Source organism: Scyliorhinus torazame, chromosome 7, assembly GCF_047496885.1.
Source record: "Scyliorhinus torazame isolate Kashiwa2021f chromosome 7, sScyTor2.1, whole genome shotgun sequence".
Lineage (NCBI taxonomy): Eukaryota > Metazoa > Chordata > Chondrichthyes > Carcharhiniformes > Scyliorhinidae > Scyliorhinus > Scyliorhinus torazame.
The window spans coordinates 193,921,831-193,945,341 of record NC_092713.1 but is presented as its reverse complement, the minus strand read 5'-3'; the positions used below and the strand labels follow the sequence as shown (position 1 = coordinate 193,945,341).

The following is a 23,511-nucleotide window of genomic DNA, read 5'->3' as shown; positions in this document are numbered from 1 at the left end:
CCGGCTGGCAGAGGCCCATCGGCACCGGTTGGCGTGGCGCCAAGCCCCTTCCCCACCGGCCGGTGCGGCGCAAACCACTCCGGCGCCGGCCTATCCCCTGAACCGCACCTTTGGGGTGGCCCGACGCCGGAGTGGTTCATGCCACTCCTTCGCGCCAGTCCCGCCAATTCCCGCAGAAACCCGCCCATGATAGGCCGAATGGCTTTCTTCTGTGCTGTAACTTTTCTATGATTCTACGATAATCCAGCAACTACAGAACAGTCAGTTTAATATCAGTGGTGAGCAAGCTGCGAGAAACAATTATTCAGGTAAGAATTAGTAATCACATGGAAAAACTTGGGTTGATTAGGAAAAGCCATCATAGATTTCAAAAGGAGAAATAATGTTTAACTAACTTGCTGGAGTTTTTTTGCGGAGGTAACAGAAAGTGCCGATGAGGGTAATGCTGTTGATGTAGTGTACATGGATTTTCAGAAGGCATTGGACATGGTGCCACACAACAGACTTGTGAGAAAAGTTATACCTCATTGAATAAAAGTGACAGTTCGAAATGGATACAAAATTGGCTGAATAAAGGAAGCAGAAAGTAACGGCCAATGGATATCTTTCAGGCTGGAGGAAAGTTTATAGTTGTGCTCCCCAGGGGTTGGTACTGGGACCCTTGCTTTTCCTGATATACGTCTTGCTGTGCAGGGGACAATTTCAAAGTTTGTAGATGACACAAACCTGGGAAGTATTATAAACTGTGAAGTGGACAGTGCAGAACTACAAAAGAACATAGGCAAGTGGGTGGAGTGGGCAGATAGGTGGCAAATGAAGTTCAATGCGGAGAAGTGGAAGGTGGTGCATTTTAGTGGGAAGAACATGGAGAGACAAAATTCTTAAATGGGTTCAAGACCAGAGGGACCTGGGTGTATATGTGCATGGATCATTGAAGGCAAGTGGCGAGAGCAGTTAATGAAGTATATAGTATTCTGGGCTTTATTAATGGGGCATAGAGTACAAGAGCAAGAGGTTTATGCTGAACATATACTAGTTTGACCTCAGTTGCAGTATTGTATACAGTTCAGGGTGCCACACTGTCGGAAAGATGTGAACACTTTGGAGAGAGTGCAGAAGAGGTTTACAAGAATGGTTCCAGGGATGAGAAACTTCAGTTATGAGGCTAGATTGGAGAGCTTGGAACTGTTTTCCTTGGAGAGAAAAAGTCTAAGAGGAGATTTGATAGTGACGTTCAAAATCATGAGGGGGCTGGACAGAGTAGACAGGGAGAAACTGGCCCCGCTCATCGACCGATCAATATCAAGATGGCACAGATTTAAAGTGATTTGCAAAATAAGCAATTGTTATGTGAGAAAAATGTTTTTTCACACAGTGAGTGATTCAGGTCTGATCGCACTGCCTGAAAGTGTGGTGGAGGCAGGTTCAATCGAGGCATTCAAGAGAATATTAATTAGATGATTATTTCAATAGAAACAATGTGCAGGGGTATGGGGGAAAGGCAGGAGATTGGCAGTAAATTCCAATGGTCATTTGGGGAGCTGGTGCAGATATGATGGGCTGAGTGGCTTTCTTCGGTGCCATAATAATTTTGGGATTCTACAGACTGGTCTTCTCCAACTTCCCGTCTCCATGGTGCAATGCCAAATAAAAAGAATGACTGAGAGAGGTTAGACTCCTACCCCATGGTTGTGGCATTTAGCGGCACATTCATCTGCTGCCAAGAAAGAAGAATCTCGACATTGTCCTTCAAAGCATATCTGTGGAAAATAATAAGAACCTTGAGTGTCAAGAAAAGGCCAGTAGGCCTCACACACATTCACGGGATCAAAATCCTGCAACTCTCTCCCTTTCAACACTCGGAGTACAGTCACCACGCGACTGCAGCGGTTCAAGAAAGTTCATCACCAACTTCTCAGGGACAACTAAGGATGGTCAAAAAATATCGGCCATGCCAGCATGTCCATATCCCCAGAATGTTTTTTTTTATTATTAAAAACCTCAACATATGTTCTCTCTCTTTCCAACAATGTACCAAGTTGTCTATGTTTCCTTTATAAATACCTTAACTTGGTACTGGCATTGAAGGCAGGCAGAAAGGAACAAAGGTGGGTAATATCATGTTGGAAGGGGATGCCCATGATGCGTACACCCCTCCCCCCCCATCCCCACCCCACAAACTATATGCTCCCACCCTTCTGTCATGGGGGAGCACCATTAAGAAATGGGTGTTTATAAATGGGTGTGTATATAAATATCTGTAGTGTGAGTACCTTTAAGAAATGGGTGTTTATTACTGCAGTGACGTCAGAGAGTGGGTGGCGCTGGGCTGTCTGTCAGCTTTTGACTTTCGTTTTAGGGTGTTGCTGCAGGGTGTGTTTTAGTTTTGTTTTCAGAGCTGGATAGCTGCAGTCACAGCCAGAAGGTGTATGAATCTCTCTCTGTAATCTAAAGATTGTAAATCGATCCTGGTGATTTAAAGCTAATAACAGTCGTGACTTTATCCTGATGTGCTTCTGGTAAAAGGTGTTTAAGTCTTCTGGATGTTGTTTGGGAAGTCATTAAGGATTACTTAGTGTTGTATTCTTTGGGGGTTGTATTTGAATTGATGGTTGCTAAGATGTTCACTGTATGTTTGAAAAAGGTTAACTTGAGTTCATAGAATATTGTTTTGCTTAAAAAAATACTTTTCCATTTCTGCTGTACCACAACTGTAGAGTGGGCCCTGTGCTCCCCATACTACAATCTATTAAAAGTTGTGGGTCAGGTGAACTCCATGATACACTTTGGGGTTCTCTAAACCCTGGCCCAAAACACTTCCTACCTTTTTTTGACAAGCTCAAAAGCAGACTGCCCCTACTCCCACCCGCCTGCCCTCAGCAACAATATTATGGTATGGCAGAGCATAAACCTGGTCAATTGGCTTGGTGACAAACTTAATTGACCGTTAATGATTTATTTAAAATTGGTGGAAAGGTTGCCAATTTTGACACCCAGCCACCTACCATATGATAGGGGACAGCTCCGGGTGGGCATAGAGGTGGTGGACTTGCTGCCCCTTATATTTTACATTCACCCCCTGCCGAAAACATGCCCACCGGGGTAGGTGGTGGGGTATTTAAAATCCAGCCCCAGGATTCTGTTTATTTGCACAGTGCTGCAGGTTCCTCTGTTTTGGTGGGTGAGTTCTGAGGAAGAGAATAAGTTTTAGCAGACCGGGAATGTCAGCCATCCCCATGCCCACCCTGATCAGGGCCAGACATCTGTGGTCATTCCAGCGGACTCCAGCTGTACCTTTGACAGGACCGTAAATAAAATCAGGACCCAAATGCAGCAAGGCCTATCCTTAGGTCACAGGGTCTGGAATGCCTTTCAGAGGGATCCAAAGTATGAGCAGGGAGCAATGAAAACATGAAGCAAGAAATGAGAGAGAGAGAGAGAGAGAGAAAGGAGGGACAGGAGAGAAAGAGAGGGGGACAGGAGGGAGAAAAATAGAGAGGGAAATGGGAGAAAGACATATAGAAAACAGAACAGGTGAGGGACGAATGGGAAAGAGAGAGAGAAAATGAGAGAGAGAGGGGGGGGGGGGGGAAGGAGAGAGAGAGAGAGGGAAAGAGGGGGAACATGAGAGAGAGAGAGGAGGGAATAGGAGTGAGAGAGAGAGAGAAAGAGAGGGGGACCAGAGAGAGAAAAATAGAGAGGGAAACAGAAGAAAGACATATAGAGAACGGAATGGGTGAGGGACAAATAGCGGGGGGAATGGGAAATAGGCAAATTGCAAAAATTGAGTGGGAGAGAGAAAGAAAAGAGGGGAGAATGGAAGAGATCCTGCCAGGATCCTGCAAGAAAACCCATTAAGGCAGGGCTGGAAAGTCTCGGCATATGGAAAGAGTGTGCATCTCTGTAAGGTGACTTCATGTGAGAGGCAACCAAAATTAGCAGTACCATGAAAAATAAGTTAATGAGCAGATCACGGGCCGCACAATCATATCCAAATGCTGCAAGCCACAGAGTAATGATGACACAACTTGCTGTGCCTCAAACATATCCACCTGGTAACTTGACAGAGCACATAGTAGCCACCTTATCTGCAGTTGTTTTAATGGGATGAGAGTCACACAAAAAGTGGACTGAGATTACTGGAAAAATGCTCATGGTCTAAACCTGTTTTAGTCCACAGACCAGTAAAGCCCTGCTCCCATTTGTCAAACTCACTTTCTTTGACAAGCCAGAGGAACTTACATGTTTCTCAGTACATTTTGTTCCAGTCATGACCAATCCTGGGTCCAGAATGTCCCCTTCCAGCTCTGAAGTTGTGTACACATGTGTTCCCCTGCACTGCACCTTCCTTCCATCCAACGTTATTGTGGTGTCTATGGCAACAGCGTTTGTGTCCAGGGGTTTTTGAGCTGCACTTTGACATTGTATTTTCCCACACTTGGCATTCCTATCATGACAAAAAAAAAACATATTAAACAGTTAGCAGGGCTGAGAGCACTGATTATTTCTCTGCGGCTGCCAAATAATGCGCAATGCCAAAGATTCAGGGCAGGATTTACCGGCTGTTCATGCTGGCGGGAAATTCCGGACCGACGCCAGCGAACGGTTTCCTGACGACGAGGAGTGCAGTCAATGGGAAATCCCGGGAAATCCCGTTGACAGTAGCAGGACCAATATATCCCACTGGGGGTCACCTCTGCCGCTGAAAAACTGGCCCTCAATTTGTTCATGGGGGCAGTTTTGCGGCCCATCCTCACGAGTGTAAATGGTGATGCGAGTTCAAAATCCCACAAAGGTCAGGAAACAGGATTCTCTGCGGCAAGATCGTGTTACCTGATTTTCCGAGCCTCACACCAGTGATGTAATGGGGAATCTCATTTCTATACATTCAACTACATTTTAATATCATTAACGAGCCTCCCCACAGGTGATTCCTCCCCCCCCCCAAAAAAAATATTCTCGCTAATGTGTTCCTAATAGATATTTGAAGATGGAATTCAATTGAAGGGATCTCGATGGGGATGCCAGGTATAGCCCCTGAAGGGAGTGGGGCATGCCTGGACAGTGTCCTGCCATTTCCCTCTGGCCCAGACTGGCACCAACCTGTGCTGGGGCAGGTCCTCTTGGGACTCCATTTTTAGGGTTCCGTTTCTGTGGAGTGGTTTGGGAATGGCTGATGCCTGTGAAGGTGTGAGGAAGGGGGTGTTGGCAGACAACATGGCTGTTGATATGCCATCAATTAAGACGGAGAACGCAGAGTGAATTAACTATGGCTTTAATTGACTTACAACAGAACTGGCAATGTGCCCCAGAATGAAGTAGTGTGAAAGGTTGGCAGCTTATATACCCAGGCCCTAGGGGGAGGAGCCACGGGCAGAGCCAAAAATGTACAACATGTACAGTATTGCTACAATATTACAACACGTACTACTGTGGCAGCACAATACAACACAGTGGTTTCACCACATTCACCCCCTGTTTAAAAAAAGTCCGGCGGGGATGAAGTGAACAAGTTGTGTCAGAGATTAAGCCTAACGGGGGCTTTGATTGTCTGCCGTGACCGCCTCAGTTCCGGCAGTGGTGTGGACATCGGAGTCAGCGGAGGCGTTGAGGCCGGTGTGTCCGGGAGCAAGACAGCTTCTGTGTTCCCAGACGGGTGGGCAGCAACGGGGGAAGGAGGTATGGGGTCGGGTCGAGTAGCAGAGAGGGGAGGAATAGGGTCAGGAGCGCCGGTGACAGTCGCTGGGGAACCTGCAGGTGCCAAATCTCGAAGGGAGACTGTGTCCTCCCGCCCGTCATGGTGAGCCACGTAGGCATACTGGGGATTCGCATGGAGAAGAAGAACCCTCTCGACCAGAGGATCCGACTTATGAGTCCTCACATGCCGTTGGAGGAGGACGGGCCCCGGAACTGTCAGCCAGATCGGGAGCGAGACCCCCGAGGTGGACCTTCTGGGGAAGGCAAATATCCTCTCGTGAGGGGTCACATTAGTAGCGGTGCAGAGAAGCGACCGGATGGATTGGAGCGCCTCGGGAAGGACCTCCTGCCAGCGGGAGACTGGGAAAGCTCTAGACCAAGGCTCTCGACTTGGAAGGGGATGGACTCGTCCACCGCATGCATGGCGGCCTTAGTGATAGAACATAGAATATTACATTACAGCGCAGTACAGGCCCTTCGGCCATCAATGTTGCGCCGACCTGTGAAACCACTCTAAAGCCCATCTACACTATTCCCTTATCGTCCATATGTCTATCCAATGACCATTTGAATGCCCTTAAGTGTTGGCGAGTCCACTACTGTTGCAGGCAGGGCATTCCACGCCATTACTACTCTCTGAGTAAAGAACCTACCTCTAACATCTGTCTTATATCTATCTCCCCTCAATTTAAAGCTATGTCCCCTTGTGCTAGACATCACCAATCACCATCCGAGGAAGAAGGCTCTCACTGTCCACCCTATCCAATCCTCTGATCATCTTGTATGCCTCAATTAAATCACCTCTTAACCTTCTTCTCTCTAATGAAAACAGCCTCAATCCCTCAGCCTTTCCTCATAAGATCTTCCCTTCATACCAGGCAACATTCTGGTAAATCTCCTCTGCACCCTTTCCAATGCTTCCACATCCTTCCTATAATGCGGCAACCAGAATTGCACGCAATACTCCAAATGCGGCCGCACCAGAGTTTTGTACAGCTGCAACATGACATCATGGCTCCGAAACTCAATCCCTCAACCAATAAAAGCTAACACACCGTACGCCTTTTTAACAACCCTCTCAACCTGGGTGGCAACTTTCAGGGATCTATGTACATGGACACCGAGATCTCTCTGCTCATCCACACTGTCAAGAATCTTACCATTAGCCCAGTACTCTGTCTTCCTGTTATTCCTTCCAAAATGAATCACCTCACACTTTTCTGCATTAAACTCCATTTTCCACCTCTCAGCCCAGCGCTGCAGCTTATCTATGTCCCTCTGTAACTTGTAACATCCTTCCGCACTGTCCACAACTCCACCGACTTTAGTGTCATCTGCAAATTTACTCACCCATCCTTCAACGCCCTCCTCCAGGTCATTTATAAAAATGACAAAGAGTAGTGGCCCCAAAACAGATCCTTGTGGTACACCACTAGTAACTGGACTCCAGTCTGAACATTTCCCATCAACCACCACCCTTTGTCTTCTTCCAGCTAGCCAATTTCTGATCCAAACTGCTAAATCACAATGAAACCCATGCCTCTGTATTTTCTGCAGTAGCCTACCATGGGGAACCTTATCAAACGCTTTTCTGAAATCCATATACAACACATCAACTGCTTTACCCTCATCCACCTGTTTGGTCACCTTCTCAAAGAACTCAATAAGGTTTGTGAGGCACGACCTACCCTTCACAAAACCGTGTTGACTATCTCTAATCAAATTATTCCTTTCCAGATGATTATACATCCTATCTCTTATAAACCTTTCCAAGATTTTGCCCACAACAGAAGTAAGGCTCACTGGTCTAGAGTAACCGGGGTTGTCTCTACTCCCCTTCTTGAACAAGGGGACAACATTTGCTATCCTCCAGTCTTCTGGCACTATTCCTGACGACAAAGATGACTTAAAGATCAAAGCCAAAGGCTCAGCAATCTCCTCCCTAGCTTCCCAGAGAATCCTTGGATAAATCCCATCCTGCCCAGGGGACTTATCTATTTTCACACTTTCCAGAATTGCTAGCACCTCCTCCTTATGAGCCTCAAGCCCTTCTAGTCTAGTAGCCTGAATCTCTGTATTCTCCTCGACAACATTGTCTTTTTCCTGTGTGAATACTGACGAAAAATATTCATTTAGCACCTCTCCTATCTCCTCGGACTCCAAGCACAACTTCCCACTACTGTCCTTGACTGGCCCTACTCTTACCCTAGTCATTCGTTTATTCCTGATATAGTTGTAGAAAGCTTTAGGGTTATCCTTGATCCTACCTGCCAAAGACTTCTCATGTCCCCTCCTGCCTCTTCTTAGCTCTCTCTTTAGGTCCTTCCTAGCTAACTTGTAACTCTCGAGCGCCCTAACTGAACCTTCATGTCTCATCTTTACATAAGCCTCCTTCTTCCTCTTGACAAGTGTTTCGACTGCTTTAGTAAACCACGGTTCCCTTGCTCGACCACTTCCTCCCTGCCTGACAGGTACATACTTATCAAGGACACGCAGTAGCTGTTCCTTGAACAAGCTCCACATTTCCATTGTGCCCATCCCCTGCAGTTTTCCTCTCCATCCGATGCATCCTAAGTCTTGCCTCATCGCATCATAATTGCCTTTCCCCCAGATATAACTCTTGCCCTGCGGTATATATCTATCCCTTTCCATCACTAAAGTAAACGCAATCGAATTGTGGTCACTATCACCAAAGTGCTCACCTACCTCCAAATCTAACACCTGTCCTGGTTCATTACCCAGTACCAAATCCAATATGGCCTCGCCTCTCGTTGGCCTATCTACATACTGTGTCAGGAAACCCTCCTGCACACATTGGACAAAAACGGACCCATCTAAAGTACTCGAACTATAGCATTTCCAGTCAATATTTGGAAAGTTAAAGTCCCCCATAACAACTACCCTGTTGCTTTCACTCCTATCCAGAATCATCTTTGCAATCCTTTCCTCTACATCTCTGGAACTTTTCGGAGGCCTATAGAAAACCCCTAACAGGGTGACCGCTCCTGTCCTGTTTCTAACCTCAGCCCATACTACCTCAGCAGACGAGTCCTCATCAAACGTCCTTTCTGCCACCGTAATGCTGTCCTTGACTAACAATGTCACCCCTCCCCCTCTTTTAACACCTTCCCTGAGCTTACTGAAATATCTAAACCCCGGCACCTGCAACAACCATTCCTGTCCCTGCTCTATCCATGTCTCCGAAATGGCCACAACATCGAAGTCCCAGGTACCAACCCATGCCGCAAGTTCACCCACCTTATTCCGCATGCTCCTGGCATTGAAGAAGACACTTTAAACCACCTTCCTGCCTGCCGGTACACTCCTGCAACTTTGAAACCTTACTCAGGACCTCACTACTCTCAACCTCCTGTATACTGGAGCTACAATTCAAGTTCCCAAGCCCCTGCTGAACTAGTTTAAACCCTCTCAAAGAGCATTAGCAAATTTCCCTCCCAGGATATTGGTACCCCTCTGGTCCAGGTGTAGACCATCCCGTTTGTAGAGGTCCCACCGACCTCAGAATGAGCCCCAATTATCGGCCTTGATGCGGCCGAAGGCCAAGCGGGCCTCAGCCGTCAGGGGAAATGTAGTGGTTTTAATAAGTGGGTGGGCTTTGTCCACATAGTTGGGGATCCACTGGGCAAAGTAGGAGAAAAGCCCCAGGCATCGTTTGAGGACCTCGAGGCTGTGGGGAAGGGGAAGTGTGGTGAATGTAGAATTACTGATAATTCACCAGTGCACTGTATTATGTTATGTTATGTTATTAACCCTGTGGGCTCCACCTATGGGCCATTGTGTGGCTTCACCCACAGGGGGATATGTTGGGGCATGTACGGGCTCCACCCATGGCTCCTCTCCTTTAGAGGAAGTATAAGAGCAACTGACCTGCGGGGCCGCCTTCAGTGTTGTACCGGTCGCAGGCAGGCACAGTTCTAAGCTGATTAAAACCACGGTTTACTACTCCACGTGTCTTCGAGTGAATTGATGGTCGCATCAGGAAGTTCTGTGAGGGGGCACATGTGGTCGGATTCGGGCCCTAGGACTCTGTTTTCCACAACACAGCCGAGGATGGCTAGCCAGGTTGTGCGGAAAACACACTTCTCCTTGTTGTAGGTCAGGTTAAGGAGCTGGGCAGTGTGGAGGAATTTCTTGAGATTAGCGTCGTGGTCCTGCTGATAATGGCCGCAGATGGTGACATTATCTAAGTACGGGTATGTAGCCCACAGCCCGCACTGGTCCAACATTCGGTCCATCCCTCGCTGGAAGACCGAGACCCCATTGGTGACGCCGAAGGGAACCCGGAGAAAGTGGTAGAGGCGGTCAGCTGCCTCGAAGGCAGTGTACTGGCGGTCCTCCGGGCGGATAGGGAGCTGGTGGTACGCGGACTTCAGGTCCACGGTGGAGAAGACCCGGTACTGCGCAATCTGATTGACCATGTCAGATATGCGGGGAAGGGGGTATGCATCGAGCTGCGTGTACCGGTTGATAGTCTGACTGTAGTCGATGACCATCCAGTGCTTCTCCCCAGTCTTGACGACCACCACCTGAGCTCTCCAGGGGCTGTTACTGGCCTCTATGATCCCCTCTCTCCGGAATCGCTGAACCTCCGACTTGATGAAGGTCATGTCCCGAGCACTGTATCGTCTGCTCTTAGTGGCGACGGGCTTACAGTCTGGGGTAAGGTTGGCGAAGAACGAGGGAGAGGTGACCCTAAGGGTTGAGAGGCTACAGACGGTGAGAGGGGGCAGGGGTCCATCGAACTTCAGGGTGATACTCTGGAGGTTGCACTGGAAGTCGAGACCCAGAAGAATTGCTGCGCAGAGCTGTGGGAGGACAAAGAGATTAAAATTTTTGAAAGATACGCCCCGTACCGTGAGAGTCACGACACCGTACCCACGGATTTGCACGGTGTGCGACCCAGAGGCCAGGCAGATTTTCTGGGCTGTGGGTAAAACGGGAAGGGAGTAGCGCCGTACCGTGTCCGGGTGTATGAAGCGGTCTGTGCTCCCAGAGTCAAAAAGGCAGGCTATCTCGTGGCCGTTGATCCGGACCGCCATCGTAGATTTAGCGAGGCCGAGACTGATCTAGGATGATGGAGGCGGCCACCGGACGGCGAGCTGGCTTCGGACAGCGGGCGGGCTTCGGACAGCAGACGGGCCGGCCGAGAGTAGCGGAAGCCAGCTGACGGACAGGCGAGCCGGAGTTCCGGGAGGCGGCGGTGGACTTCACAAATGGCGTTGAAGATGCAGCGGTGGACTTCAAAAATGGCATTGGAGATGGTGGCCCCCGCGGGTCGTACGTGGCGGTTTGCGGCGAAGATGGCGGTGCCCGTGGGTCGCACGTGGCGGGTGGCGTCGAGGATGGCGGACCCCACGGGTCACACATAGTGGGTGGCGTCGAAGATGGCGTCCCCCGCGTCACCAAGGGTGCCATGTGGTCGGAGGCATAGGCCCCCATGTCACGGAAGACCACATCCAGCGATTCAGCAAGCTGCAGTGTTTCGCGGAGGTCGAGTGTCTCCCTCCCTAACAGGTGCTGGCGAACGCAGTGTGAGTCAATGCCGGCAACATAAGCGTCCCGGATCAGGAGTTCGGTGTGCTTAGCAGCCGACACCGCCTCGCAGTTGCAGGCCCTGCCGAGCACCTGCAAAACGCGCAGAAATTCTGCCAGCGACTCTCCAGGGCGCTGACACCGTGTGGCAAGGAGGTGCCTGGCGAACAGTCCGTTAACCCACCTCACATACCATCCTTTCAAGAGAGTAATGGTTTTATCAAACGAGGCCGCGTCCTGGAAGATGAGACAAATTTGCGGGCTCACCCGGGAGATGAGGACTCGCAGCTTGTGTTCCACGGAGACGGCGACGGCGGCAGAATTGATGAAGGATTCTAGACAACGAAGCCAGTGTGCGAAGAAGACATCGGCGTCAGCTGATTGAGGGTCGACCTGCAGGAGGTCCGGTTTGCGACTTGGATCCATGTTAAACAGCTCTTTGATTTAATTTAAGTCAATTAAATTGATATGCCATCCATTAAGACGGAGAACGCAGAGTGAATTAACTATGGCTTTAATTGACTTACAACAGAACTGGCAGTGTGCCCCAGAATGAGGCAGTGTGAAAGGTCGGCAGCCTATATACCCAGGCCCTAGGGGGAGGAGCCACGGGCAGAGCCAAAACCGTACAACATGCAATATAGTAGCAATACTGTACAACACGTACTACTACTACTACTGTGGCAGCACAACACAACACAGTGGTTTCACCACAGTTGTGAAGGGAAGAATTCCCACGGTATTGCCATGGTGGTGGTGGGTGGAAGGGGGAAAAAGAGTCCCAATACTTCTGTGGTGGTGGTGGGGGGTCCTGCGTGTCCGTGGGGGCTGGGGGTGAGTGTATTTTCAGTGCTGACCTTTAAAGATGATGCCACGATCTCCGTGGAGGCGGTCTTGCTAGCCCGATCAAGCCCACTCCACCAGGGTGATAGTGTAAACCCCACCTACAGATTTTCTTTACTCAGAGTGGCTGAAATTCTGGTCTGTAAACTCGGCGGTTCATCTGGAGAGGTACATGCCAGTTTTCAGTCAGAGACTGACATTCTCACAAATTGTGAAAATTCCACCCTGGGCTATACAGGGAAAATAATACTTCTGGCAAAGTTGTTTAATTAATAATGTTAAAGTAAAATCTCCAGAAGGCCATTTATTAGACCCACTGGGCTGGATTCTCCATCCCGCCACGCCAGATCTCTGGTTCAGCACGCCGTCGAGATTCTCCGTTTTGCTGGCAGTTCAATGGGGTTTCCCATTGTGGGGCAGCCCCACGCCGTCAGGAAACCCCCGGGCTGCCGGCAAAACGGAGCATCCCGACGGAGGCGAATTCGGCCCAATATCTTTTTGCCACTCTCTCCCAATTCACTGCTGCCATCTCCTTGATCCCCTCTTCTTCAATCTCTCTCACACTCTCCCCAATTCATGGGCGGAATCTTACCATATTTTGTCAAGGTGTCAGGCTCAGATTGAAAACTGGTGTGGAACTCTCCAGTGAGTATTAAAAAAAAAAGTGGACAGGGTTTACACCGTCACTCTGGTGGGGCGGGGCTTGACAGAGCCGGCTCCACAGACTCAGCTCAATTACTTCAACATACGCCACAGAAATCGGGCTACCATCTTTAAAGGGCACCCCAATCAGCACTGAAGTGAAACTCCACCACTACTGTGGATGTGTTGCAGGTATTCCCTCCCCTCACTGCCTACTCCCCACCTGCCCAGTTCCTGCATGCTCCACCCCCCTCACTGCCCACTCTCTCCCTCCCACCATGCACAATTGGAAACCCCCCCATGGGGCTCCCACGAGGGCCTGCCTTGGCACTGCCACTTGGCATTGGGCGGCATTGCTATTTCTCCTCCCCTACTGTAACACACAGTTGCTCCTACTCTCCTCTCCCACTGCCATTGCCTCTCTATTTACTCTCCTTCCCATTCCCTTTTGCCGCACTCACTTCCATTTCTTCTCCCCCTCTCCTCTTCCCAGAAAGAGAATCATCTCCAATTGATACATGTTTTTGCCAACGCGGCTGAGATCAGGAATTCAAAATGTGGGACCAATCATCGGCCAGTTGTTCAGAAGAGTTAGTGACAGTGCCTGTTGTCATGTTCTATTAAGGTCGGTAACTTGGTCAGGTTCTAACTGTGCATCAGTCAGTAGCACTCTCCCCTCTAAAACCAGAAGATCTCAATTTCATGATACTTGAACACACAAAAATAAATTGAGGCTGACAATCCTGTGAAGTGCTGAGGAAGTGCTGCACTGAGGTTTCCTTTTTAAATCAGATATTTAATGGAGACCTTGCCTGCTCTCCCAGGTAGACATTAAAGATCCAATGGCATTATTTCAAAGCTTAAGGAGGTCCTCCCCTGGTATCTGTGTCAATATTTATCCCTCAAACAATATTGCTGAAAGATAAACAGGTTACCTGGTGAATGATGTTTGTGGGCACTTTGCTGTGCTTAAATTGGCTGTTGAATTTCCCACACTACATCAGTGACTACACCTCAAAAGTACTTCAGTAACTGCAAAGCGCTTGGGGACATCTTGATGTTTTGAAAGGTGCGACATAAATCCAAGTTATTTCTTTTAGACATTATGCATGGGTACAGTTGGATATCAACAATTGCACAGAGGAAGAGACTACAATTCAGAAGCTCGGTTATACCGCACTGATCTTCTTTATCCACTTAAAATAAATGGAAAAGAAAATCAGACAGGGGGAGAGGTTGAAAGCTCTGCCCAAATTTCTATTGGTCATTAGTAGTGCTAGCACAGACAATCAACTGCGCCACCCCGCCCTTCATTTTGCGGCATGAGGCTAATCAAATACAGGAATTGTCAATTTGTGCGGACAGAAGTTTGCACTTGACTAACATTGACTATCCACTCCCCCAACACAAGCACTGCAGACTCCCTTCCTCACCAGAACATTAGTGAACTAATTGGGTATTGTCATCGTGAAGCAGCAGGTGACCATTTTTTACCTGGTCTCACACTTGCGGTAACTTCCCTGCTGGTCTTTGCCACAGTTGCCATACGTGTCGCCAGCATCATTCACCATTTCGAAGCATGCTGCCGGAGCAGCCCGTGCGCCTGTAACCACGGAGAAGAAAATCGGGGGAGGTGAGTGAAACCTTCAATAAATGTCGAACACAAAGATGCTTTGAGGGGAATGGGAAAAGACAGTCAAACAATGAGGGTCACTCATTAATAAAAACTAGCAGGGGGTCAGGCAACAGCCACGGAGGCAGACAACTGTCCACAAACAGCCAATTATTAAAAGACAAAGCTAAATTTAAAAAAGAAGCCACAATTGAACCCAGGACCATTGGGGATTTCTATTTGTACTTACCAGCACCCCAAAGCAGTACACACTGGTTTTCATAAGTCAGACACATCCCATTGTAACAATAGGCCTGACCCCCATCACAGCTGACACCATCCATCTGGTAAAAGTTGGCCGGACAAAACTCGGAGTCGCCCGAGCAATACTCAGGTAGGTCACATGATCCCAATGATTTCCTGCAAACACTGCCAGGGGCCTTTAACTGTTGTGAAGAAAAAAAAACATCATCAGGGCATGAGTGTGTAGTTGCTGAAAGGAACACCGTGCACCAGCTTGCTGGACTATTTGGAGGTCCCGGTAGGGTCATCTATGTTCATTTCATCTTTATTATGAATGTTCGGGCGGCTTTACTTCTCCTGTGAATTTTCCCTTTATGAAGAGTAAGAGGAGCACCACAGCTCTAGCCCAAGTACTGTGGGGCAGTCACCAATTGTGTTTTGGAACTAATAGCTCAGTGCTTGAACCAGCTATGACAAAATGCTCAAATATGAAGAGGTTACCAAAGGGTTTTGTTTCCTCTGTTTGCAAGTTTTAGTCCATTCATTAATGTGTTCATGCCAGTGGCCGTGGTCAGTCAGTGCAGACAGACATTGGCACCCATCACAAGCACTCCAGGTTCCTTTCCTCACCAGAATATGTGTACCATTTGGGTGTTCATCTCCAATCTGGAGATGTCCATTAAATACCTAGTGGTTAGGATCTGGAATGTACAGCCTGAGAGTGTGGAGGAGGCAGCTCAATCGATGCTTACAAGGGGAAATTAGATAATCAGGGGCTGGTTTAGCACAGTGGGCTAAACAGCTAGTTTGTAATGCAGAACAAGGCCAGCAGCGCGGGTTCAATTCCCCTACCGGCCTCCCCGAACAGGCGGCGGAAGTGGCGACTAGGGGTTTTTCACAGTAACTTCATTGAAGCCTATTTGTGACAATAAGCGATTATATAAAGGAACAGGGAGCTGGTACAGATATGATGGACTGAATGGCCCTCTTCTGCACTGTAACTATACTGCGAAACAGGGTATTAACGGACACTTGCAAATCAATAAATGTTATTGGGTTTAAAACATGATGATGTAAAGGATCCTGACCTTGCACTTAGAACAACACATTCCGTGAGCACATTCTGCGTGCATCTTCAGGGTGCAATTATTGGCATAACAACAGGGGTTGTCACATTCCTGAAAACAAACACAAGAAATGATGAAGAGTAATAAAGTCACACACGTAGGAACATGGGCTTCCTGTGGGAGCAAGCCATATAGATCAGAAGGGTCTCATGTTCAATACTGGTGTAAATTAGGAGTCTTGGAACAATCTGTATCTCTCCCCAGCCCTCAAATAGGATCATTTAATCTAAACCCATCAGTTGGGTTTTCCCTGTCTTCCAATCAATCCCTTTCCCCAGGACTTTAAATGTTTTGAGAATTGCCATCAATGGTAGTTTAAATTTTGCAGGGCAATGAAGCATTGCGGTAGATATAACATGGGGCAGTATTTTACAGCTTCTCTCGTTTACGGGGTTTTCCATTACTGGCCGGATGTTAAGGCCCCATGCCGCCACGACAGGGCCATAAAAGCCTACCCCATATTGAAGTGCCTTTTCTGGAATGTTACTGGGTAGAACTTTTACTTGGTAGATAATTAGGTAGTATTTTCTGGATGAAATTTGATTGGGGAGAGCATGTGATAGTGAGCAGTGAAATGCAAAACAGCCATTTTTTAAAACGGTGTTGGTGCTGGGTCAGTGCCATTACTGACAACCAGGGGCTATGTTGGAAGAAGCAATGCAGTCTAGTCTTTTAGCTTCAAGCAGGTTTATTGAAAGACACTTCCTTATAACTACTAACCCATAAGAAGCTCTCACCACAAAGTGGGTCTGTATTTATAGGACAATCAATGTCACATATTTAACTAGCAATTTCCTTTCTTTTTATAAACATTTTATTGAGGTGCTTATGGTTTTATAACAGTAACAGAAGAAACAGTGTACATACAATTATAAACATATTGCAAAAACCGTCTTCCTCTCACAAGTCCCACCTTTTCTAACCCCCTCCTCTACACTAAACTAACCCCACAGCAACCCCCCGCCCCCCCCCCCCCCCGCCCCCCCCACACTGCTGACGGTTAATTTTCCTGAAAGAAGTCGACAAACAGCTGCCACCTCCGGGCGAACCCTAACATTGACCCTCTCAGGGCGAACTTGATTTTCTCCAGACAGAGAAATGTTCTGCATTACAAAACAATTACAAAACTGACTCCCGTCAGTTCAAATTTCCTGGCTATGTCAGTTAGCCAGGTCTCCGACTTCGGGGGCTTGGAGACCCTCCAAGCTAATAATATCCATCTCCGGGCTACCAGAGAGGCAAAGGCCAGAACGTCTGCCTCTTTCTCCTCCTGGAATCCCGGATTTTCCGACACCCCGTAAATCGCCACCTCTGGACTCGGCGCCACCCTTGTTTTCAATACTTTGGACATGACGTCCGCAAACCCCTGCCAGAATCCCCTAAACTTCGGGTATGTCAAGAACATGTGAACATGGTTCACTGGTCCTCTCGCACACCTTGCGCACCTGCCTTCCACCCCAAAGAACCTGCTCATCCGGGCCACTGTCATGTGTGCCCGGTGAACAACCTTAAACTGTATCAGGTTGAGCCTGGCACATGCTGTGGACGCGTTGACTCTACTCAACGCATCTGCCCAGACACCATCCTCTAACTCTCCTCCTAACTCCTCTTCCCATTTGTGTTTCAGCTCCTCGGTATGCGTTTCCTCTGACCCCATGAGTTCTTTATAGATGTCCAAAACCCTCCCTTCTTCCACCCACACACTGGAAACTACCCTATCCTGTATTCCCCTTGGTGGTAGGAGCGGGAAGGTTGAGACCTGCCTGCGTAGCAAGTCCCACGCCTGCTGGTACCTAAATTAATTCCCTCCCGTCAGTTCAAATTTCACCTCAGTTCCCTAAAGCTGGGAAAGCTCCCTTCTATAAACATATCTCCCATCCTCTCGATCCCTGCTCTCTGCCATCTCCAGAACCCTCCATCTCACCTCTCTGGGGCAAACCGGTGATTATTGCAAATTGGGGACCAGACTGATGCTCCCTCTGCTCCCACATGTCTCCTCCACTGCCCCCAGGCCCTCAGGGCCATGACCACCATGGGGCTGGTGGAGTAGCGTGCCGGCGGGAACGGCTGAGGTGCCGTTACCAATGCCCCCAAACTAGTGCCCTTACAAGATGCCGCCTCTACACGCTCCCCCCCCCCCCCCTCCGCCCCCCCCCCCCCCCCCCCCCCCCCAACCATCCACTTCCTAATGATGGCTATATTCGCCGCCCAGTAATAATTATTAAAGTTCGGGAGTGCCAGCCGGCCCTCCCCCGGCTGCGCTCCAACATTCCCTTTTTAAAAAATCAATTTTTATTAAAGGTTTTCATAAAATATCAATAACAAAATGAGAAAGAAAAAAGAACCCAACAGGGTTAAGTACAAAACACAATCTAAAAAAGCAACCCCCCAAACCCCTCCCCCCCGTACCTAAATAATAAACTAACATTAACACCCCGACTTAAGACAACAGGTGAAAACACCCCCTCAGACCCTTCCAGTGTAAATAACATAAACAAAAATAAAGTAAACCCCCCCCCCCCCGAGCTGCTGCTGCCATTGACCAATGTCTAGCGTTCTGCCAGATAGTCTAAGAACGGTTGCCACCGCCTAAAGAACCCTTGTACCGAACCTCTCAAGGCGAATTTCACCCTCTCCAATTTCATGAACCCTGCCATATCGCTGATCCAGGATTCCACGCTTGGGGGCCTTGCATCTTTCCACTGAAGGAGAATCCTTCGCCGGGCTACCAGGGACGCAAAGGCCAGAATTCCGGCCTCTTTCGCCTCCTGCACTCCCGGCTCCTCTGCCACCCCAAATATTGCGAGCCCCCAGCCCGGTCTGACCCTGGATCCTACCACCCTCGACACCGTCCTCGCTACGCCCTTCCAAAATTCCTCCAGCGCTGGGCATGCCCAGAACATATGGGTGTGATTTGCTGGGCTCCCTGAGCACCTAACACACCTGTCCTCACCCCCAAAGAACCTGCTCATCCTTGATCCGATCATGTGTGCTCTGTGCAGCACCTTAAACTGTATGAGGCTGAGCCTCGCGCACGAAGAGGAAGAATTCACCCTCCCTAGGGCATCTGCCCACGTCCCCTCTTCGATCTCCTCTCCCAACTCCTCCTCCCACGTACCTTTCAACTCCACCACCGAGGCCTCCTCCTCCTCCTGCATCACCTGGTAAGTTTCCGAGATCTTCCCCACTCCCACCCAGCCCCCGAGAGCACCCGGTCCTGTACTGTGTGTGGCAGTAGCTGCGGGAATTCCACCACCTGCCATCTGGCAAATGCCCTTACCTGTAAGTACCTGAAGGTGTTCCCCGGGGGGAGCCCGTACTTCTCCTCCAGCTCACCCAAGCTCGCGAACTTCCCGTCCACAAACAGGTCCCCAAACTTTCGTATCCCTGCCCTGTGCCACCCCGAAAACCCTCCACCTGTTCTTCCTGGGGCGAACCGGTGGTTCCCCCGTAATGGGGTCCACGCCGAGGCCCCAACTTCCCCCCTATGCCGCCTCCACTGCCCCCAAATTTTGAGGGCCGCCACCACCACCGGGCTCGTGGTATACCTCCTTGAAGGGAGCGGCAGCGGCGCTGTTGCCAGAGCCCCCAGACTCGTACCCACACAGGACGCCGTCTCCAGCCTCTTCCATGCAGCCCCCTCCCCCTCCATCACCCACTTGCGCACCATCGTCGCATTGGCGGCCCAGTAGTACCCACAGAGGTTGGGCAGCGCCAGCCCCCCCTATCTCTACTCCGCTCCAGGAACACCCTTCTCACCCTCTGAGTCCCTCGCGCCCACACAAACCCCATTATACTCCTATTAACCCGCCTGAAAAAAGCCTTCGGGATAAACACGGGGAGGCACTGGAACAGGAACATAAACCTTGGGAGCACCGTCATTTTGATTGACTGCACCCTACCCGCCAAGGACAGCGGCAACGCGTCCCACCTCTTGAACTCCTCCTCCATTTGCTCCACCAGCCTTGTAAAGTTAAGCATATGCAGGGCCCCCCAGCTCCTGGCCACCTGGACCCCCAAATATCTGAAGCTCCTCTCCGCCCTTTTTAGTGGGAGCTCGCCAGTCCCCCTCTGCTGGTCCCCTAACTGAACTACGAACAGTTTGCTCTTCCCCATATTGAGCTTGTACCCCGAAAAGTCCCCGAATTCCCTAAGGATTCTCATTACCTCTGGCATTCCTCCCACTGGGTCCGCCACATACAGCAGCAGGTCGTCCGCATAAAGCGACACCCTATGCTCCTCCCCACCCTGCACCAACCCCCTCCAGTTCCTCGACTCTCTCAGTGCCATAGCCAGGGGTTCAATCGCCAGTGCGAAGAGCAGGGGGGACAGGGGACACCACTGTCTCGTCCCTCGGTGCAACCGAAAGTACTCGGACCTCCTCCTATTTGTGGCCACACTCGCCATCGGGACCTCATACAACAGCCTAACCCACCTGACAAACCCCTCCCCAAACCCGAACCTCTTCAGCACCTCCCACAGGTACCTCCACTCTACCCGATCGAAGGCTTTCTCAGCGTCCATCGCCACCACTATCTCCGCCTCCCCCTCCCTCGCCGGCATCATGATAACGTTCAAAGCCTCCGCACATTCGCGTTCAACTGTCTCCCCTTCACAAACCCCGTCTGGTCTTCACGGATGATCTGCGGCACACAATCCTCAGTCCTCGTGGCTAAGACCTTCGCCAGCACCTTGGCATCTACATTTAGCAAGGAAATCGGTCTGTAAGACCCACATTGCAGGGGATCCTTGTCCCGCTTCAGGATCAAGGAGATCAGTGCCCAGGACATCGTCAGGGGTAAAGCCCCCCCTCCCTTGCCTCATTAAAGGTCCTAACTAACAGCGGGCTCAACAGGTCCATATATTTTTTATAGAATTCGAGCGGGAAACCGTCTGGCCCCAGTGCCTTCCCCGCCTGCATGCTTCCTATCCCTTTGATCAGCTCCTCCAGCCCAATCGGGGCCCCCAGTCCCGCCACCAGTCCCTCTTCCACCTTTGGAAACCTCAATTGATCCAGGAAACGGCCCATCCCTCCCTCCTCCCGTGGGGGCTCGGATCGGTACAATTCCTCATAGAAGTCCCTGAAGACACCATTGATGCCAACCCCACTCCGCACCACACTCCCTCCCCTGTCCTTAACTCCCCCGACCTCCCTAGCTGCGTCCCGCTTCCGAAGCTGATGCGCCAGCATCCGGCTTGCCTTTTCCCCATACTCGTAGACCGCCCCCTGGGCCTTCCTCCACTGCACCTCCGCCTTCCTGGTGGTCACCAGGTCGAATTCGGCCTGGAGGCTGCGCCTCTTCCTCAACAATCCTTCCTCAGGTTCTTCCGCATACCTCCTGTCTACCCTCACCATCTCCCCCACCAGCCTCTCCCTCTCCCCCCACTCCTTATGGGCCCTAATGGAGATCAACTCTCCCCTCACCACCGTCTTCAATGCCTCCCATACCATCCCCAATCGGACCTCCCCGTTGTCGTTGGTCTCCAAGTACCTCTCTATACTTCCTCGGACCCGCTCGCTCACCTCCTCGTCCGCCAACAGCCCCACCTCCAAACGCCGCAGCGGGCGCTGGTCCCTCTCCTCCCCCATCTCCAAGTCCACCCAATGCGGGGCGTGGTCCGAAATGGCTATTGCCGAACACTCGGTATCCTCTACTCTCGCTATCAGCGCCCTACTCAAAATGAAAAAGTCGATTCGAGAATAAGCCTTATGGACATGTGAGAAGAATGAAAATTCCCTAGCCCCCGGCCTTGCAAATCTCCAAGGGTCCACCCCTCCCATTTGGTCCATAAATCCCCTCAACACTCTAGCCGCCGCTGGCTTCCTACCCGTCCTAGACCTGGAGCGATTCAGTGCTGCATCCAACACCGTGTTAAAGTCTCCCCCCATTATCAGGCCCCCCCACTTCCAAGTCTGGGATCCGACCCAACATACACCGCATAAAACCCGCATCGTCCCAGTTCGGAGCATACACATTGACCAGTACCACCCTCTCTCCCCGCAGCTTACCACTTACCATTATGTACCTCCCGCCATTATCTGCCACAATGCTCGATGCCTCGAATGACACCTTCTTTCCCATCAAGATCGCCACCCCTCGATTTTTGGCATCCAGCCCCGAGTGAAACACCTGACCTACCCACCCTTTCCTCAGTCTTACCTGATCTGCCACCTTCAGGTGTGTCTCCCGGAGCATAACTACATCCGCCTTAAGCCCCTTCAGGTGCGCGAACACGCGGGCCCGTTTAACCGGCCCATTCAGTCCCCTTACATTCCAGGTTATCAGCCGGATCAGGGAGCTACCCGCCCCCCTCCCCCGCCGACTAGCCATGACCCCTCCTCGGCCAGCCATGCGCCCACACCCCACACCCAGCCCGTTCCCCACAGCGGCATACCCCCGTCTCGACCCCTCCCACTCGCTCCAGCTCCTCCTTGACCTTAGCAGCAGCAACCCGATCCCCCCGCCCCCCCTCCCCCCCGGCTAGGACCCATCCTAGCTGGTTTACTCCCCCCATTGCACTTCCGCAAGTCAGTTGGCTCCTGCTGACTCCAGCCACTCCCGCCTCCCCTTAGACTCCTCCCATTGTGTGTCACACCCTCCTCTCCCGCTCCCCATCGACAGGCTCTCCCCCTCCCCCCTGAGCGCGGGAAACAATCCTCTCTTCCCCCCCCCCCCCCCCAGTCTTCGGCACAGGAAAAAAGCCCGTGCTCTCCACCTACCAGGCCCGCCACCAACCAAAACAGTGCCCAACCCGCCCCATCCACCCTCCCCAACCCGAAAGAGAAAAACACAGAGAAAAAGAAACCCAAAACAATGCAAAGGCCCCCCCCCCCCCCCCCCCGCCGAACCAAAAATAGGCATAACATATCCACCGCAGTCCCCAATTGCTCATCCCGACCCTCAGTCTGTGTCCAGCTTCTCGGCCTGAACAAAGGCCCACTCCTCCTCCGGAGACTCAAAATAATGGTGCCGGTCCTTGTAGGTAACCCACAGTCGCGCCGGCTGCAACATGCCAAACTTCGCCCCCTTCCTGTGCAGCACCGCCTTCGCTCGATTGTACCCTGCCCTCCTCTTCGCCACCTCCACACTCCAGTCCTGATATATCCGAACCTCCGCGTTCTCCCACCTGCTGCTCCTCTCCTTCTTGGCCCACCTGAGCACACACTCCCGATCGACGAACCGATGGAACCGCACCAGCACCGCCCGCGGAAGCTCATTAGCCTTGGGCCTCCTCGCCAACACTCTATGGGCCCCTTCCAGCTCCAGGGGCCCCTGGAAGGACCCCGCTCTCATCAGCAAGTTCAACATGGTGACCACATAGGCCCCCACGTCCGGCCCCTCCAGCCCCTCCGGGAGGCCCAGAATCCGTAGATTCTTCCGCCTCGACCGATTCTCCATCTCCTCGAACCGCTCCTGCCATTTCTTGTGGAGCGCCTCGTGCACCTCCACCTTTACCGCCAGGCCTAAGATCTCGTCCTCATTGTCAGAGATCTTTTGTCGAGCCTCTCGGATCGCCACCCCCTGGGTCGTCTGTGTCTCCAGCAGCTTATCAATAGAAGCCTTCATCGGCTCTAGCAGGTCCGTTTTAATCTCTCTGAAGCAGCGCTGGATACCCTCCTGTTGCTCCTCCGCCCACTGCCTCCACGCTGCCTGGTCTCCGCCCGCCGCCATTTTGTCCTTCTTCCCTCCCTTCTTCTGTTCCACCACCACCTTTTTTGTCGCCCCGCTCCTAGTTAAAGCCATATACTGACGGGGAGCTTTTATTAACTCCTTCCCACACCGGGAAGTGTCG

At 50.8% G+C, this 23,511-nt stretch overlaps 1 protein-coding gene across 3 annotated transcripts in view; it reads right to left on the bottom strand.

Annotated features, from left to right (window-relative positions):
* Nucleotides 1-23,511, bottom strand: part of adam19b (ADAM metallopeptidase domain 19b) — a 271,511-nt gene that overhangs the window by 41,029 nt on the left and 206,971 nt on the right. For all 3 annotated transcript variants that reach the window (XM_072511913.1, XM_072511914.1, XM_072511915.1), the window contains 5 exons: nt 15,679-15,768; nt 14,598-14,793; nt 14,230-14,338; nt 4,243-4,447; nt 1,683-1,760 (listed from right to left, as the gene is read on the bottom strand). In XM_072511913.1, coding sequence (XP_072368014.1) covers nt 1,683-1,760; nt 4,243-4,447; nt 14,230-14,338; nt 14,598-14,793; nt 15,679-15,768 — 678 coding nt within the window. The remainder of the gene's footprint in view (nt 1-1,682; nt 1,761-4,242; nt 4,448-14,229; nt 14,339-14,597; nt 14,794-15,678; nt 15,769-23,511) is intronic.